Source organism: Ochotona princeps, chromosome 26 (assembly GCF_030435755.1).
Source record: "Ochotona princeps isolate mOchPri1 chromosome 26, mOchPri1.hap1, whole genome shotgun sequence".
In the NCBI taxonomy this organism is placed as follows: Eukaryota; Metazoa; Chordata; class Mammalia; order Lagomorpha; family Ochotonidae; genus Ochotona; species Ochotona princeps.
In genome coordinates this window covers 18424446-18441481 of record NC_080857.1, presented here as the reverse complement: position 1 = coordinate 18441481, position 17036 = coordinate 18424446, and the positions used below count along the sequence as shown (strand labels likewise).

The 17036-nt window shown below is 49.5% G+C and overlaps 1 protein-coding gene across 1 annotated transcript; it reads left to right on the top strand.

Moving 5' to 3' along the window:
* Positions 1-128: 128 nt before the first annotated feature.
* Positions 129-15783, top strand: DLST (dihydrolipoamide S-succinyltransferase). Its single transcript, XM_004584395.3, has 15 exons — positions 129-257; positions 666-699; positions 3183-3231; positions 5537-5592; positions 5980-6054; positions 6241-6296; positions 7092-7203; positions 9570-9716; positions 10036-10100; positions 10942-11039; positions 13522-13652; positions 13761-13834; positions 14120-14203; positions 14530-14697; positions 15624-15783. The coding sequence occupies exons 1-15, from the start codon at positions 195-197 to the stop codon at positions 15756-15758; spliced, it is 1347 nt and encodes a 448-aa protein (XP_004584452.2). The 5' UTR covers positions 129-194; the 3' UTR covers positions 15759-15783.
* Positions 15784-17036: the final 1253 nt, after the last annotated feature.

Genomic DNA, 17036 nt, shown 5'->3' with positions numbered 1-17036 from the left:
TCCCGACCCCTCCACCATCCCACCAGCTGCCGTTCCTGAACCTGAACGCCCGCCCCTGCCCCGCCCGACCAATGGTTTGCTCCTAACCATACCCCCCCGCAGCGAGGTGGCGGGTGCAGAGGCCCGCCCCGCTTCCGGTTGTTGCCGGGCCCTTTATCCGGTGTCCGCCCGCCCGCCCTCGGCGCAGCTCCGCGATGCTGTCCCGCTCCCGCTGCGTGTCCCGGGCCTTCAGCCGCTCGCTCTCCGCCTTCCAGAAGGTGCGGTCTGGCCGGGGCCCAAAGCTGCACGGCTGCGGGCCGTGGTCGCGGGGAGAGCCGCCTGCCGGTGGACACACCCAGGCGGGGCCTTTCAGGCAGAGGGCGCAGCCGCGCCGGCCAGGCCGGGCACCAAGGGCACCGGGACGCGGAGGCCGCCTGGCCTTGGGGGCTACGATGCGGCATACGCCCTGCACGGGCCCGGCTTAGGGGTGCTGGGGTGCCGGGATGGAGGGACCCTCCGCTCCTCCCCTGGGAAGCTGCGTGTCGCTGGGTTGGGTCTGCAGGTGTCACTTCTGTCCATTGGAAATGGTCCCGTCCCCAAACCAGTGCAGCTTGGAGGTTTACCCAAAAAGCGTTCTTTTTTCCCGTTTTGTTAAGCCTGGGGTGATATCTTTTGTTTCTCAACAGGGGAACTGCCCTCTGGGGAGACGCTCCCTGCCCGGTGAGTACTGCCCTTGGCGTCACCCCCTGGCGTGCATGTGTCAGGAAATGGGGCTGTCCCTCCCGCGTGCCCTCCCCGCCAGCGCCAAAGACACCTGCAGTTCTGGTAGTCGCAGCTGCATACCTGGCTGTTAGGGTTCGTGCCATTTCGGGAGCTTTTCTTAGTTGTGTGGGTATTCAGACACTGAGCTGGGAATCCAGCAGCAACTATTCGCATTAACTAACCCTCCCGTGGCTGCCAGCTCAGCATGTGTTACCAGACACACTATGGACAGTAGGCTGAAGAGGGAAGCCGGCCAGGTGGGTGGCAGAGACTCTTGGGAACAGGTGCCTCCCTTGGGGTGTGATGGGGGCACAGGTGTGGAGCAGGAGGGAGAGCCTGAGGGACTTATACTAGGTCCCTGAGGAAGCAGAAGGGTTGGAAGTGTTGGGCAGCTGGAGGAAAGGGGGTTTTGACCAGGGCCTTGTGGCTAAGGAATAGAGGCATGAGAGAAAATGGTGTGGAGATTGTTGGAATGACTTTGAATTTGTTAATCCCTCCCAGGGTGGGGTGCGGAGATTATTAATAGTTTATGGTCCACAACTTTTTACACCGTCTTGGATAAGGTATGCGTCAGTTGAGTTCAACTTATCGAAGGCTTCCGTCGTGTCACGTCCACTGCTCGGTGTATCCCGTGCGTTGTTTAGTTCATCATCACAAAGCCCAGTGAGAGATGGTGTCTGTAAATGCCTAAGCCAAGGCAAGAGGCATTAGGTGCCTGGGTCAAGGTCACTCGGTCAACCGCCGGTTAAGCCAGGCTACCTGAGTTCTTTCTCAGGCTTGGACGCTGAATCGCTTAGGTCCTTGTTTACTTGTGTGCTCAATAGATGATTTATTGGGTGTTACAGCACCAGCCCCCCCATGCCTGGCCATAGGGAAACAGGTGGGCTCCATTCTCCACGAACTTGAGCCCGCTCCCGGAAGGGATGGAAAACAGGTGTGTGTGTGTATGTGCACAGAAGGACGTAACTGCATTGTGATTACCAAGAGAAGGCTGGGATGGGATGATATCTCCAGCTTGGGAGGAGAGGGCATGTGGGCATGTGGTACAGACTTACCTGAAGAGGTTCCGTGGAAGCAGACTTGCTGGGTGAAGGTGGGGAAGGGCTTGCCCGGTGAGGAAAGAGGAGAGGAGTCTCATGGTCAGGGAAGCTGGGATGGTCTGGGCGGGGCAGGATCATGTCAGGTGTCTGGACTTGCTCCTTAATCATGAGATCGTCAAAGCCTACCACCGGGCCAGCTCCGTGAGGGACTTCTCGGGTAGGAGTCATGCAAAGTGGCAGGACAAGGGCAAGGCCCTGGCATGTGAGGTCGCTTCTTGGGTAGGAGTCCCCCCACTCCCCAGACAAGTTGTCATCTGTGTGAGGTAGGGATGGTGACAGGTGGTGTGGTACTGCAGAGCTGCTATGAGATGTGAGCATCAAAGTGAGCTCACCGTGGGAAGCTTTTATAAGCTTTCCAGCACTGTGTAAATGACACCTGTCAGGAGGATGAACTCTGAGTCGGAGCCCATCATGCAGGAGGAGTTGTTAATAGACCTGCAAACACAAAATCATAAAAAAGGATATATTTGAGGTGGCTGTAGTTTCTGGTTATCAAGTAGGAACATGTAGTTATCTATGATGAGGGCAGTTGGTGGGTAGAAAGGGGCTTGCAGCTTGTTGGGGTGATGAGGAAGGCAGACATCTTCAGAAGGAGAATGGGAGGAGGGTAAACTGAGGGGTGAGGAGATGATTTGCTTGGTCTTGGGCCTCAAATAGCCCGGGCTCTGCTGCTGGGCTTCGGGCTGTGAACGCAGCTGTAACGCTCCCCTGCGTCTGAGGTTAGGTTAGAAGTTGCAGAATCAGCCATCATTTGTCAAGCTTTAGTTGTTTGGAGAGTTGTGAGGAGTAGAGATGTATGAAAGTATAGAGGTATCTATGTATGTTTTGATGAAATTTTTTGGAACTTTATCTCCTGGTTGACTTCTCAAGTGGCTTCAACAAGTCACCTGAGGCCAGGCCAGTTTGAAACCAAGAGCCAGGTCTCCCATGTGGGTGGCAGGAGCCCAGCCACTTGGGCCACCTTCCTCTGGTTTCCAAGGCTTGTTAGGAAGCTGGATCGGAAGTGAAGCAGCTGGAACTCCAGCTGTCGCCCATATTGAATGTTGGTCCTGCAGGCGGCAGCCTAACCCTTTACCCCACTACACCCCGTTTCTTCGATTTTTAAGGTGACTATAATGGGCTGTGCGATTTTATTTCTCCCCTTTTCCAAACAAAGCCTGCTCTTAACCCCAATCCCATGTACCCATTAAGGCTACCTTGGTGGAAAAGTGAGAAAGGGGACTCGGATTGTGCTGTCTGCAGTTGGCCCTGCTGAGTCAGGGGCCTGGGCTAACAGCCTTATTTCGTGCTTGTGTCCTGCATCAGATCAGAGTTGGCTAAGAGTTGTTTTGTTTCTTGTAGGGGTCTCCTCATGTCAGGGACCAAGTTGCCCCGACAGCAGGAAGATTGTGTAAGTATCATGGGGGAGTACAGATAACGTGACCATGACACCAGTACTAAATTTGCCTTCTCATTTCCTCACTGGCTCCCAAGACTAGAAATGAAGTGGTTATATTGAGTTCCTAGATATAACCTTGATGTTATATATTTTTTAATGTGTGTGTGAAGTACCTGTCTGCCAAAGGTGTTTAGATTATAATGAAGTTGAAGTTAATCAAAGAGTGTTCCTGAAGATCCTGTGGGTATATGTGCAGCCAGGGACTAGAGGTTGCGTTTATTGTGGAGATTGAGAGCATCCTCTTGGTAGCATAGTTACTTGCTTAAGGAGCAGATCAGCAGACTAGTGGAGCTTGGAGCCTTGGGCTGGTTTGGAGGGAATGTGGTGGTTGCATAATAGAGCTTGGAGAAAGGCCACCACTTGGGTTTCAGATTAACTTCTGACTGTGACTTAAGTGCTGGCTTGGTATTCCTTGTGTGAAAAGATGATGGGGCGAGGATGCTGTCTAGCAGCTTGTTCAGCAGCCGGGAAGCTGCTGGTTCAGCAGGGAGGTTCTTCAGTGTGAACAGTCAGCAGGTCAACTTCTTTCTGTGCAATTAAAGGTGGGCATTTCCCTTTAATATCTATCTAATGCTGTCTTTTAAAGGTGGTCCCACTGCTTGACTCCCAAGATGCCCACAACAGCTAGGGCTGCACTAGGGCTGAAGCCCGGACCATGGAACTTCATCCGGGAATCCCATGGGGATGGCAGGGGTGCAAACATTTGAGCCATCAGCTGCTGCCTACCCAGAGGCATTAGCAGGAAGCTGGATCAGAAGTGGAGGTGCCAGAACTCCATTCCAGGCAGTTTGCAATGGTCTTCCCAAGCAGCCGGTTAACCCTTAATGCCACAACACTTGCACCTGTTTTTTTTTTTTTTTCTTAAGTAGAAAAAGCGCTTCTCTCCCTTAGAACTGTAATTGTGAATTCCTGTGCTTCTCTTGGAGGACAGTTTGGCTGTCCCGTCTTTGAATCGTGTGTACTAGTTGGTTCAACAGTTGCGTTTCTGGGATTTTTTTTTTTTAAGATTTATTTTATTACAAAGATATACAGAGAGGAGAGAGAGAGAGGAAAATCTGTCTGGTGATTCACTCCCCAAGTGAGCGCAATGGCCGATGCTGTGCCTATCCGAAGCCAGGATCTAGGAACTTCTTTCCGGGTCTCCCACACGTGCAGGGTCCCCATGCCCTGGGCTGTCCTTTACTGCTTTCCCAGGCCACAAGCAGGGAGCTGGATGGGAAGTGGAGCTGCCAGGATCAGAACTGGCACCCATATGGGATCCTGGCACATTCAAGGCGAGGACCTTAACCGCTATGCTATTGTGCTGGGCCCATAAACGCTATTTTTAAAAGCAGCCTGCATGTCATATGACCATATATAGACCACAGCTGTTTTGACATTACATGAGTAAAATTATCAAAAGGCATTTAAATCTATTTTACTTTGTTATTATAAAGTTGCTCTCTGTAGAATATTTAGACAGTTCTGAAAGTGTAAAAAGTGAAAGTTCTCATCAGTCCAATTAATTCTCCCAAGCTGTGTGCCTGTTAGATAACCGTAGATACTGTGTGTCTGTATCTAGCACTTCCAGAAGTAACCAGTTAATGATTTTGTGTACAAGGGTCTGTCATTCTCCAGTTGTTTTTATTGTAAATGTCATACCATAAAATGCCTTGGTCTTTGAAATTCTTTTTGATTAGCCCATGGTCTACTGTAGCTGGCTTCCAAAAAAACAGGAGCTATGATATTGACTTGGTAGGTTTTCTTTCACGCCCATGGCGTTAACCTCCAAATCAAGTGTCTCATCTTGCTGCCTTATCTAAACCCATAATCCTGAAGACAGATTCCATTATTCCTGGCACAATGACAATTAACCCTGAAGCTTGCCATTTGTCATGTAGGTGTTGTTACTTAAAAACCACACCTAGTTAGGAGGTTAAAACCTTTTGGTGGATCTGCAAAGGACCAAGAGGCTTACTGTTTTCCTCAGAGAACCAGTGGTAGATCTGTTTTCTGAGAACTAGCATTCTATTGCAACACAGGGCACACTGCTCAAGACACCCAGGGCATCAGGCTGTGCCAACTCCTCTGCCCAGGTGGAATGTTTACGGGTGGAGCTGGGGCACGTGTGTATTGGAAAAATTTCATTGTGTGACATTAGTGAACATCCCTGGTGAGCAATCACTGTTTCAGGAGGGGCAACACACGGCACTTGAACTGGACTAAAATGTGAGTGGTTTATCTGCTTTAGGCATTAAAGTTGGCGTTTCTTTTGTAGCATTAACAGCAGTAGTGTCTTCAGCATCCGCTTCTTCAGAACTACAGCTGCATGCAGTAAGTATCCTCCCGCACCTCACTGCCTTGTTGGGTGTGGGGTATTGTGGTTGTTTCATTTGCTTGTTTGAGAGACAGTGTGCTTGGTTCATTCTCCAAGTACCTGCAACAGTCTGGGCTAGGCTAAAGTGGGGAGTCGGAACTCCATCCGGGTTTCCCACATTGGTGAGAGGAACTCGGTTACCTGAGCCATCATCACTTGCTTCCTGGGATCTGGAGATAGAGCAGGAATTGGACTGAGGTGCTCTGATGTGGGTGCAGGCACCATCACTGGCGTCACAACTCCCGACCGCACCCGCTTGGGAATGGAGATTGAATGGGAAGAGTAGAACTGACTGAATTTAATTAAAAACAAACAAACTACTATGACGTTCCTGTTTCTCCTAGAGGATGATGTGATTACAGTAAAAACCCCAGCATTTGCAGAGTCTGTCACAGAGGGCGATGTCAGGTGGGAGAAAGGTAAGGTGTTTGTTCCTCTGCCCTCTGTCGCCCCTTCCCTGCCTGACACCCATAGACCCACCAGCTCCACCTGTTACCTCCCACCCCTACACTTGCATGTTGCCCTGGGCCTCAGGGAGAGGGAGCTTGGAACCGGAATAGGAAAGGGAGCTCCTGCTGACCGGCAGCCTTTGGTTGTCTTCTCAGCTGTTGGAGACACCGTTGCGGAAGATGAAGTGGTTTGTGAGATTGAAACTGATAAGGTAGGCTTGCCCTGTATTAATGCCAATTGTGTGTGGTCTCCTCTTAGTCTCTTAACCTAATGAAAGAAACAGGGACTTAAGCATTACAGATCATTTTTAATTGACTGTAACCTCAGTTAGAAATAATAAAGTTCATTAAAAGGATACAATTCAGGTTTAGCTGTAGATAGTTCTACATGTATGCCATAAACTAGAGTATGTTTAGTTTGTAGCAGCTTTTTGTGTGTGTAATGTTTGAACCATTTCTAGTTCTTGTGTATCATTTGGAAACATAGGAACTGAATTTTTGCCTTAATATTTCTGAGAAAGGACAGAAGGGGCCAGTCTTCACCATAACAAGGGTCGTGATCACTTTTCTTTGTTTTTGTTTTTTTCAACTTAATTCACGTAAAGTCAGAGTAACAAAGATCACCCCATCCCCGGGCCATTTAGCAAATGCTCATAGCTCATAACAGCCAGGGTGGGCCAAGCTGAAGTTGGAAGCTAGAAATGTGTGCAGGCCTCCCATGTGGGGCACAAGAACCCAAGTACTTGGGCATTAGCAGGAAGCTGGAATTGGGAGAAAATCCAGGACCAGACCAAACACTTCCCAGATGCCTGCACCCCCTTCGGGATGGCTTAGTTCACATGTCACAGTACCCACTGCTTGTGATCACTCTGAACCTGGAGGGGGCTCCAGGCACTTTTATGCGCAAGGTCTTTTATACCTGTGTAGCAAATCTGACTCATATTGGAGATTCTGTATAGTTAATTTTCTAATGCTGTATAAAAATTTAGACTGTCTCCTTTTTCCAGACGTCTGTACAGGTTCCATCACCGGCCCATGGCGTGATTGAAGCTCTTTTAGTACCTGATGGGGGGAAGGTCGAAGGAGGCACTCCTCTTTTCACACTCAGGAAAACTGGTGGTAAAGAAGTTCTCTTGGTGGTCAAGGTCTCCCGTTGGGCTTGGGGCTGATACTTCAAATAGTCCAGCTGCTCTTAGTTGAGGGAGTAGGAAGGGTAGTGTGAGCCTTAAATTCAAATTCAGGAAAAAAGGAGTATTTAAAAAGAACAGATCATGGGTTTTTTTTGTTTTGTTTTGTTTGTTTTTTCTTCTGTTTAATAGGTTTATTTCAAAGGCAGTTCTAGAGAGAAGGGGAAACGGGGACACACACACAGAGCTACCTTCCATCCACTGGTTCATTTCCTCAAATCGCCATAATGGTCAGAGCTGGGTCAGGCTGAAACCTGAAGCCTAGAACACGTTTCCCACAGGAGTAGCAGGGACTCAAATACTTGGCCCATCTTCCTGTGCCTTTCCAGGTCATCAGCACAGAACTGGATTGTATCAAACTGGTACTCATAGGGTGCTGGTGTCACCGATGGCGGCTCAACGTACTGTATGACAGTGCCGATCCCTTCCTGCAGGTTTTCTTATTCTGGATTTTAAAATTTTTTTATGTATTTGAAAGGTAGGGTGATGATGACCTATCAGGACCAGCCTTGTGGAATGGCAGGTAGAGCTGCTGATTGTGATCCTGGCATCTGGTATGGGCGCTGGTTCATGTCCAAGCTACTCTGCTTTTGTATCTTTTTTTTCCTTTTTAATATTTATGTATTTTTATTGGAAAGTCAAATTGAGAAGGAGAGAAAGATCTTTTGTCCTCTGATTCACTCCCCAAGTGGCTGCAAAGGCTGGAGCTGAACCTTCTATGCAGGTTCAGGCCCAAGGCTTTAGGCAATCCTCTAACTGCTTTCCCAGGCCACGGACAGGGAGGTGGATGGGAAGTAGAGCAGGTGGGATACGAACCGGCGCCCACATGGGATCCTGGTGCATGCAATGTGAGGATTTAGCCATTGAGCCATCATGCTGGGCTGAAGAAACTCCACTTGTAATGCAGTTCCCTGCATTGGAAAAGCAGTAGAGGATGACCTGAGTGTTGGGTTCCTGCTACACACTTTGGAGACTGGGATGAAGCTCCGGACTCCTGGCTCTGGCCTGACCCAGTGCTGGTTATTGGGCTGTCTGGGGAGTAAACCAGTGTATAGAAAATCTCTTCATAACTGACTTTCAAAATAAATAAATCTTAGAAAAGGAAAGAAAAAAGAAAGTCATCTTGCATTCATTGGCTCATTCCCCAAACATCTGACAGCGAGAGTTGGTCCAGGCAGGATCCATGAATCGGGAACTCCATCTTTGTGTCCTGTTCCGGTGGCAGGGACACAGGTATTTACACCATTGTGTGATGCCCCTTAGGTGTATTAGCAGGAAGCTGGCCTAGAAGCAAGTCAGGCACTCTGACATAGCCCAAGTGACAGAGATGACTGCCTTGGATTTCCTTTTTTAAGATTTTTTTTTTTATTGGAAAGGCAGATATACAGAGTAGGAGAGACAGGAAGATCTTCCGTCCGATGATTCCCTCCGCACGTGGCCGCAATGGCTGGAGCTGAGCCAATCCAGAGCTAGGAGCCAGGAGCTCTTCCGGGTCTCCCACGCGGGTGCAGGGTCCCAAGGCTTTAAAAGAGCTGCAGAGGAACAGATTTTCATTCGCTAGTTGAGCCCTCTGGTGGCACAAAAGCCAGGGCTAAGCCAGGCCAAAGCTGCTTCTGGGTGGTGACCCAGGGCCAAGCACTTGGGCCATCCTCCTTTGCTTTCCCAGGCTGTAAAGAGAGAGCTGGTTCAGAAACAGAGCAGCCAGGACACATACTGGTTGCTCATGTGGGATGCTAACATAGGTGACCTCTATTTGCTCTGCCACAATGCCAGTTCACGTTCTTCTAATTTAAATATAAAACTGGATATAGTATCTTTGCAGTATGAGAGTCCTGAGTGAAATGCATTGCATGCTTATGTTAGTGAACCCTAAATTCAGCTTCGTCTTTTTTTAATGAACTGAGAGTATTCTTCATATGCAATGTTGATAAGACTGTGAGTATTACCATTATTAGAAATGTATCATGAACATGTGTTTGCGTCACTATTTTAGATTGCCTGGACTTTTTTGTCTGGAAACGTTTGTTTCCTTAGGTTTAATCGGTTCTTTAAAGGTGCTTGCTGAGTTTGCTGAGCAGTCAGGAAGGCAGTTGAGTGGAGTGAGTAGCTGATCTGGGACAGTTTGGGACACTGGGACTAGGACAGTACTTCTGCCTTAGTTCCTTGCACACAGCAAGTGCCCAGCCAGCATTAGTGGACTGAGACGGAGCGCTTGCCACTGAACTCACTGTCTGTGATTGGGCTGCTTTCCGTTCCAGGCAGCGCCGATGTTCTTATTTTTCTGTTCTCATTTTTCAGCTGCTCCTGCCAAGGCCAAACCAGCTGAAGCCCCTGCTGCAGCCCCCAAGGCAGAGCCTGCAGCAGCTCCTCCGCCCCCTGCAGCACCCATACCCTCTCAGATGCCACCGGTGCCCTCACCCTCACAGCCTGCTTCCAGCAAACCAGGTGAACTCCCTCCCATGTGTCATTATGTGGAGAAAGAACATCTAGTGTAGTGTCGTGCAGTCGGAGACTAATCATGGCCCTGAATAGGCTGGCTTGGCTGTTGATAGAACTGTAAATGTGGAAGACCTGGGTTTGCTTCCTAGCTTTCGGTTTGTGTGTAACTGACTTTTAGCTAATCACTTTACTTCTCTGAGCAGAAGTTCATCTGGTACTGATCCATTTCTGAATCTCTTCAGGATTAAATGCTAATGTAGCCTGGAAATATTGGTATGCACTCACATGTTTCCTTCCCTCTGATACCACTGTGTCCTCTCTGTAGTGTCTGCAATAAAACCCACTGCTGCCCCTTCGCCAGGTGACACAGGACTGCGTTCAGAACATCGGGTAAGCCTCGGCCAGTGTGAGACTAGTGTGAGGAATCTGGGTGTGGTATCTACCTTTGTGTGAGCAGCAACTCATTCCCTTGACCTTGACAAAGATTCAGGTCTAGGAAGTGACGTGTTCATCTGCCTGTATCCATCAAAGGATAATACTATAACCTAAGGTTTTCTGCCTGCTTGTACAGTGGTTTTTTCCACTGTATGATGTTACCAGGGAAATGCCTTGGGTAAGTTGAATGTATTTGCAGAGGTGGTAGCTTGGTAACACAACCCTTTTCCTCCTACGATGATGTCTGCTTCAGAGAGGTGGCTTTGAGAGTGCTTTATTACTATACTTGAGGAATATTTGGCTGTTGCTAGGGGATACGAAACATTAGCAGTAGCTGTTAGGGCAGACATCAAACCTCAAGGAAGTATGGTCAAGAATGTGGGTTCCCCTGCCTGAGAATACTTCCTAAAAATACTGTAGCCTCAAGTTTGTTGCTTGTGAGTTCCCACTGTTCTCATGTAAGTCTTTCTAAACAGAAATTGCCTTTCCTGTGATGATTCTTAGGCTGGCTAAACCTCTACCACATTCTTCTTTTCATAAACTGGTTTTGGTTTTTAAATCAGACCATTTCCTGAGCCTCCATTCTTGGTTAAATGTGAGGCACATCAGAGAGAACAGTTTTGGCTTGTGTTTGTTCTGCTTGAAGCAGAAAGGCCACCACAGGAAGGGGAAAGCAACAAGTGAATGTTGTACTCAGATACTAGAGCTAGTTCTTGACCATCCCCTCGTGGAAAACTGATTCCTCGCTGATCCCGTGAGACCAGCTCCTCAATACTTGTTGCACTTTCACTTGCAGGAGAAAATGAACAGGATGCGGCAGCGCATTGCCCAGCGTCTGAAGGAGGCCCAGAATACATGTGCAATGCTGACGACTTTCAATGAGATTGATATGAGGTGGGGTCTCCAGCCCCTCTCGCTCCCATGCCCTTTCTTTCCTGGAGAACATGTGAGCTTGTCCCAGTTCTTACCTAGTGCCAGGGCCAACACTAGCTTGACGGGAGGGAGGTGCTTCCTTCCTTTCCTGATTGTTGACTTAAGAATGTGACCTCCTAGTTTAATCCCATGGTTGACTTTCCTGATACTATGCCTGGTTCATCTCTGAACTTTGACCCAAATCTTGGGATTTCTGATCGGTGAGGTTGGTAATATTCTTTGGACTCTGGTGACCTTTGTTGGGTTGTCAAGAAGATATGGGGCACCCAGATGGACAGAGCTTCTGCCCAGAGTTAACCCCTTTGCTGAAGAATCCTTAACAGCCTGCCCAGGACCAGGGCACTATACCCTGGTACTTCAGTGACTTTCCTCATGTGTGTTGTTGAGTAGCTCAGGATCAGGCAGGTGAAGCACAAATTGTTATCTTTGTTTTTTCCTGGGTGTTTATAAGGTCTTACGCTGTGGAATTCAAGAGGGGTATAATGATGAGTGAACAAGAACCCTAGCCTCCTAGACTTGCTGTTTGTTTTGGTTAGACATAAAGTGAAATCTAGAAAAATTAATCAGAAGAGTAACAGTTTGGCGGAGAAAGTGAGATAATTTGTTTTTGAGATTGGGGGTAGAGGTAGCAGGTGTAGACCTGGAAATTCCTGGAGCAAACAGACCATTAGTAGGCCTTCAGGTAGCATTCTAGCTGTTTGTGGTGTGGGCCCTAACAGGCAGGACAGTAGAAAACATGCTGAGATGGAGAAGTAACCAGGAATCATTACTGTTGTGAGAAATACATAAGGGAAGGACCAGAACACAGGGCAGAACAGCCATAGTTCAGAATGTTTTGAATGCCAGGTTCAGAGTTATCATTGGATTTAGGAAACAGCTCACTGTTTTCAGGCCGCCTTGTGGCTTTTTTCCATCCTGAATATTTAGTCTGCTAATCTCGCTAGGAAATTTTGTTTTCCTTTGGAAAGAGTCTAACAAATAAAGGGCGTGGTTTGACTACGCCCTTGGCATGTTTTACCAGATAGGGCTGCCTGGCTGATGTCACCCCTTCTGTTTGGGAAGCTTTCTAAGGACGCTGGACAATCACCTATGCCCAGGCTTTCTCTCCTGTAGTGTGCAGGGGGAAGGACCCCGAGTAATGACTCCTGGACTGCAGCTTGGGTTTCAGTGCATTAAGCCCAAATGGTACACAAATTAAATTGGACTTTGAAATCCTACTCCATTTCTTAAGACAAAACATGTAAATATTTGTGTCCTTGAAAGACGCTGTTGGTCCAGCAGCTTTGATTGGAAGTGAGGGATGGTTGCAGGGCCTCCTTTTAGCAGCTAATCAAGGTGTCGCCTAACAAAGGCCTGGCATCTTGCTGCAAAGTAATCTGGTTTAGATCGAGTGTCCTTTGGGTCTTGTGCTGGCCAGCTACCCTCTGAGGGGCCTGTCTGAGCTCCTGCTTTCCCCCCGGAGCCCCAGCTGCTGCCTCCAAGGGCCGAATTCTGAAACAGAAACTGCTTAATGACCACACAATCTCATTTGAGCAGGGCTGAGAGCAGAGATGTTTATCACTTCGCCCTCCTGCTGCTGCTGCTCTTGTATCTTGGGAACTGGTAATGTCTTTAGGGTGGTAATCCTAGCACTAAATAAGGTTAGACTCAGGAAAATAAACATTTTAAACCTAATAAGTCTCCCTGGGAAAATTTCCTTTTTCAGAAGCAAAAGGGTCTGTGGGGGGCAGTTAAAGTTGTACCACATCTTATCTTTGTCTAATGTTGAATCAGGCCATTACAGGGAGAAGGAGAGAGCTGGACATTGGGACCTGAGATGAAGTTAAACTCAAATTTCAGTATGAACTCTGTTCCCATAAATACCGAAGTTTCGGCAGCACAGTGATGGGGAAGCCTGCTTCCACAAACTGCAGCGAGTATGTAAAGGCCCCAGTTCTGGTGGAGCAAAGGCTGCTGGTGCTGCAGAAGCTTCTCAGAAGGCCCTGCCACTTCACCTGGAGGGAAGAGCTTGGGTCCACATATGGTCACTCTTGATGCCTTTTTGAAACGCAGCTCCCTTCTGCTGTTACTTTCCAGAAATTCCCCCAACAGTGAAGACTGGTCAGTCTGAAGCCAGGAGACAGGAACTGAAATCTAGGTCTCCCATGTGGACAACAGAGGTCTAGACACTTGAGCCATCTACCTGCTGCCTCTTGGTGAACATTAACAGGAGGTTAGATCGAAAGAAGAGTCTCAACCTGGACCATGGCACTCAGATACGGGATGTAGGTGTCCCAAACGGGGTTAATAACCACTGTGCCAAAAACCTGCCCCCATTAAACGAATCTCAAGGGCAGGAGCCTCGTCTTTATTATCTTTGTATCTTAGTGGTGATGTCAGTTCCCACTTGAAAGTCCGGTCAGGGCTTCACTGGTGGTCAGGATCTCGTCACTTGTCTCCACAGTAACATCCAGGAGATGAGAGCCCGGCATAAAGAGGCTTTCCTGAAGAAACACAACCTCAAACTCGGCTTCATGTCGGCGTTCGTGAAGGCCTCAGCCTTTGCGTTGCAGGAGCAGCCTGTAGTAAATGCAGGTGAGTAGCCTGGGACCAGGATCATGTGGGTTTTCGCGCTCTTGGTGCAAATATTGTCCATGGCCTCGGCCTGGGGATCCTGCATAATATGTGCTTTCTCTCTTGTAGTGATTGATGATTCAACCAAAGAGGTGGTGTACAGGGATTATATCGACATCAGTGTTGCGGTGGCCACCCCACGGGTATGTTGAGGCAGCAGGCGGGAGCGCTGATCTTAGATCCTCACCCTACTCAGCCTTGTGAAGAAGCAGGTCGCATGGCAGAGCTCATTTCTGCAGTGCTGCATTTTTAGGAGGGAATTGGTAACAGTATTCCACTTAGCATACCACATTGTTAACATCAAGACTAAATATTGTAGACTTTCTGTTAATTATGTTATGTGCTGAAGGTACTGAGGGAGATCATTAACTTGCCACTAGAAAGGGTTCTGTTAACTTGGAGCTGAAACACCTTTTCACTCTTCTCAGGGTCTGGTGGTTCCTGTCATCCGGAATGTGGAAACCATGAATTATGCTGATATCGAACGAACTATCAACGAACTAGGAGAAAAGGTAAGTGCAGGAAGAAGTGTGTGTTGGTTCCTGGGCAGGTGTGCGAGGAGAATGTGGGAGACTAGGCTCGCCAGCAAGCAGCACTCAAGCTGCGAAAGCTCCGTTTATGCTACAAGAAGTGTGGGGCCCCTGAGAGGCTCAAGTGGCGGAGCTCAGGGTGTGCTGGTGATCAGACTCCTGATGTGAGCCTCTGACCCGGTGAGCGTGTCTCTCGCAGAGCATGAGGCCCTCAACTGAACAGCTTTCTGTTGAGGCCAGAGCCTGTTCTTGGAGCTTTCTGCACTGGGTTGGGTTGGGTTAACGTTTCCATTATGAAACCTTTCTAGGCCAGAAAGAATGAACTTGCCATTGAAGACATGGATGGAGGTACTTTCACCATCAGCAATGGAGGAGTTTTTGGCTCACTGTTTGGAACGCCCATCATCAATCCCCCTCAGTCTGCCATCCTGGGCATGCATGGCATCTTTGACAGGCCAGTGGCCGTGGGAGGCAAGGTAGGCACCTTTGTTTCCAAGGTCCCTGTGGCCAAGTGACTATGAGAGGGTCCAGCTAATTGTAATTGCAGGCCTCAGCCCCGTTTCTCAGTTTCTAATGTCCAGAGGACATCCAGGAACCTGTTAAAAATGCTTGCTCTTGGACCCCATCCAGACCTGTGGAAGCAGACTGGCAGATGGTTCTGATTAAGGCTGGGAAGGCTCAGGTCTTGGTCTGGGACCAGACAGAAAGTTGTTCCTCTGGGGGATGGGGGATGGGGAGAGGGAGGTACAAGGTCCTCACTCTAGGCACACAGGTCTGTAAGCTCTAGGCTTAGGCGCTGGGAGAGTTCAGGGCAGGAAGTCAGAGGGGTTTCAGCTGATCTTGGAAGACATAGGAGGTCTTCAAAAAAGTTCATGGAAAATGTATATTATGAGAAAAACTACTCATGGATTTTACAAGTTGTTGCATCAAAATAAACTCACCTTGGAATTCCGTTTTCTGTGGATTCCATTTCTCAAATTGCACTCCTTCCTGTGTTAGTGGGAAAAACATTTCTGGGACTTCTGTGTTTAGAACCTTTGGGGGCCACTAACTCCTTTATGAATTCAAAAACCGTAGATTTCCCCAGAGAAACCTGTGTCTCTAACTTTGCATTCTGTGGACCCCAGGTTGAGAATTTTTCTGTCAGTTGGTTAAAATTGTAACCCCCAAAAGCTGCTGTGAGCAGCAAGGATCCGAAGGAAGCCTGCTTGGCAGCAGTGAGGCCTGAGGCAGTGGCCCTGAGGACACTGCTGCTGTCACTTAGACTGCCTCAGAGTCGGGGAGTGGCTGCCTGTGCGAAGGCTCGGATGTGGGTCTGAAGTCCCCAGAGGCCACATCAGTGGGGATGGCTCTGGAGCTGGGAGCTTTCCTGCCGGCAAACCTGTTGACCTCTTCTCTCTAGGTGGAAGTGCGGCCCATGATGTATGTGGCATTGACCTACGATCACCGGCTGATTGATGGCAGAGAGGCCGTGACTTTTCTCCGAAAAATCAAGGCAGCGGTAGAGGATCCCAGAGTCCTCCTCCTGGACCTTTAGGAGGAAGCCACATGCCCTACAAATTGACCACACAGGAACTGAGAACCACTCTTCTCCCAGTCCCCTCGGGGTCCTGGGTTAGCCTGGGGACAGGCAGGCACATGCTGTTGGCCTCGAGCAGGGAAGCCAGGGTGCTCTGTCAACCAGCAGTCGCAGGTCTTGTCTTGGTTTCCTGCCAGGCTCTCTCCCTCTCTGCTCAGTCCTCCCACCCTCACATAGCAGCTGTCCTGAGGCTTGTAGGGAGCGAGAGAGCCAGCCTGGATGCATAGTGGCTCTCCTCCTGGCCTCCCAGCAGCCCTCTGCAGAGATGTCTCATCTCCCCCCAGTGCCAGGGTGCTGGGGGAGTCCCCAGGGACCACGGAATTACAGGTCTGTCTCAGAAGCTGCTTTCCAGAGACATCGGGGGGCTGCCGTGCCCCGGCGCCCAGGGCAGCAGCTGTCCTGGCTGTGCAGAGGTTGTGGATGCAGCTGGGAAGGGCTGCTTTGCTGCTTCAGTGGCACCCGCATTCTCAGCTGTGGTAGATGGTCAGCTGCCTCTTCTACCTCTTGCAGGAAGCACATGCCAGGGACTCGGGGTGGGAGGAGTGGGCAGGGGTTTGGGGGGTCCCTATGTTGGAATTGGGGTGGGAGCAGCCCCAGGCTGGCCCTCAGATTGTCATAGGCCCATACCAGGAAAATGGGTTTGGGCACAATCACAACCTCAAAGCCAACCTTTCCTGATCCCTTCCCAGGCTGCTGGGACCCATTTGAGCATACTTAGAGCAGATTCTGACATGTTCTGGCCATGGGGCAGGTTGTGGGACAAGGAGGCCATGGCAGAGCCAGGGGAGGGCAGGCATTCCCTGGAGCAGCAGCTAACTGGGCGGGTGGGCGAGTGGACTGACGAGGCCCTGCTCTTCCCACTTTGGCCCAGGGCAAGAGGGGGTCTGCACTCTGCAGGGCAGGATGGGAGTATGCAGAGAGGACAGGTGGGGGGGACCCAGCTTCAGATGATCGTGTGCCCTGGTGAAATGCTGACGGTGTCTCTGGGGAGCTGTCCTGTGGTCTGGGCACAGTCAGAAGAATCCCTTGGAGCGTGGTGGAAGCCACGGGGCTCTGTGACTGTCACCAGCTGCATTTAGGTCCGAGGCTGCTAACCCTGGCCACTGGGCCGTTACTTAGTGCAGACTGCCCTTTTGTATCTTGAACCAAGAAACAAGACCTGGGGGTGGGGGGAGGGGTGGGATGGGGGTGCCAGTACTGAGTGCCTGCAGCATCTACTACTGTCTCCACTGCTCA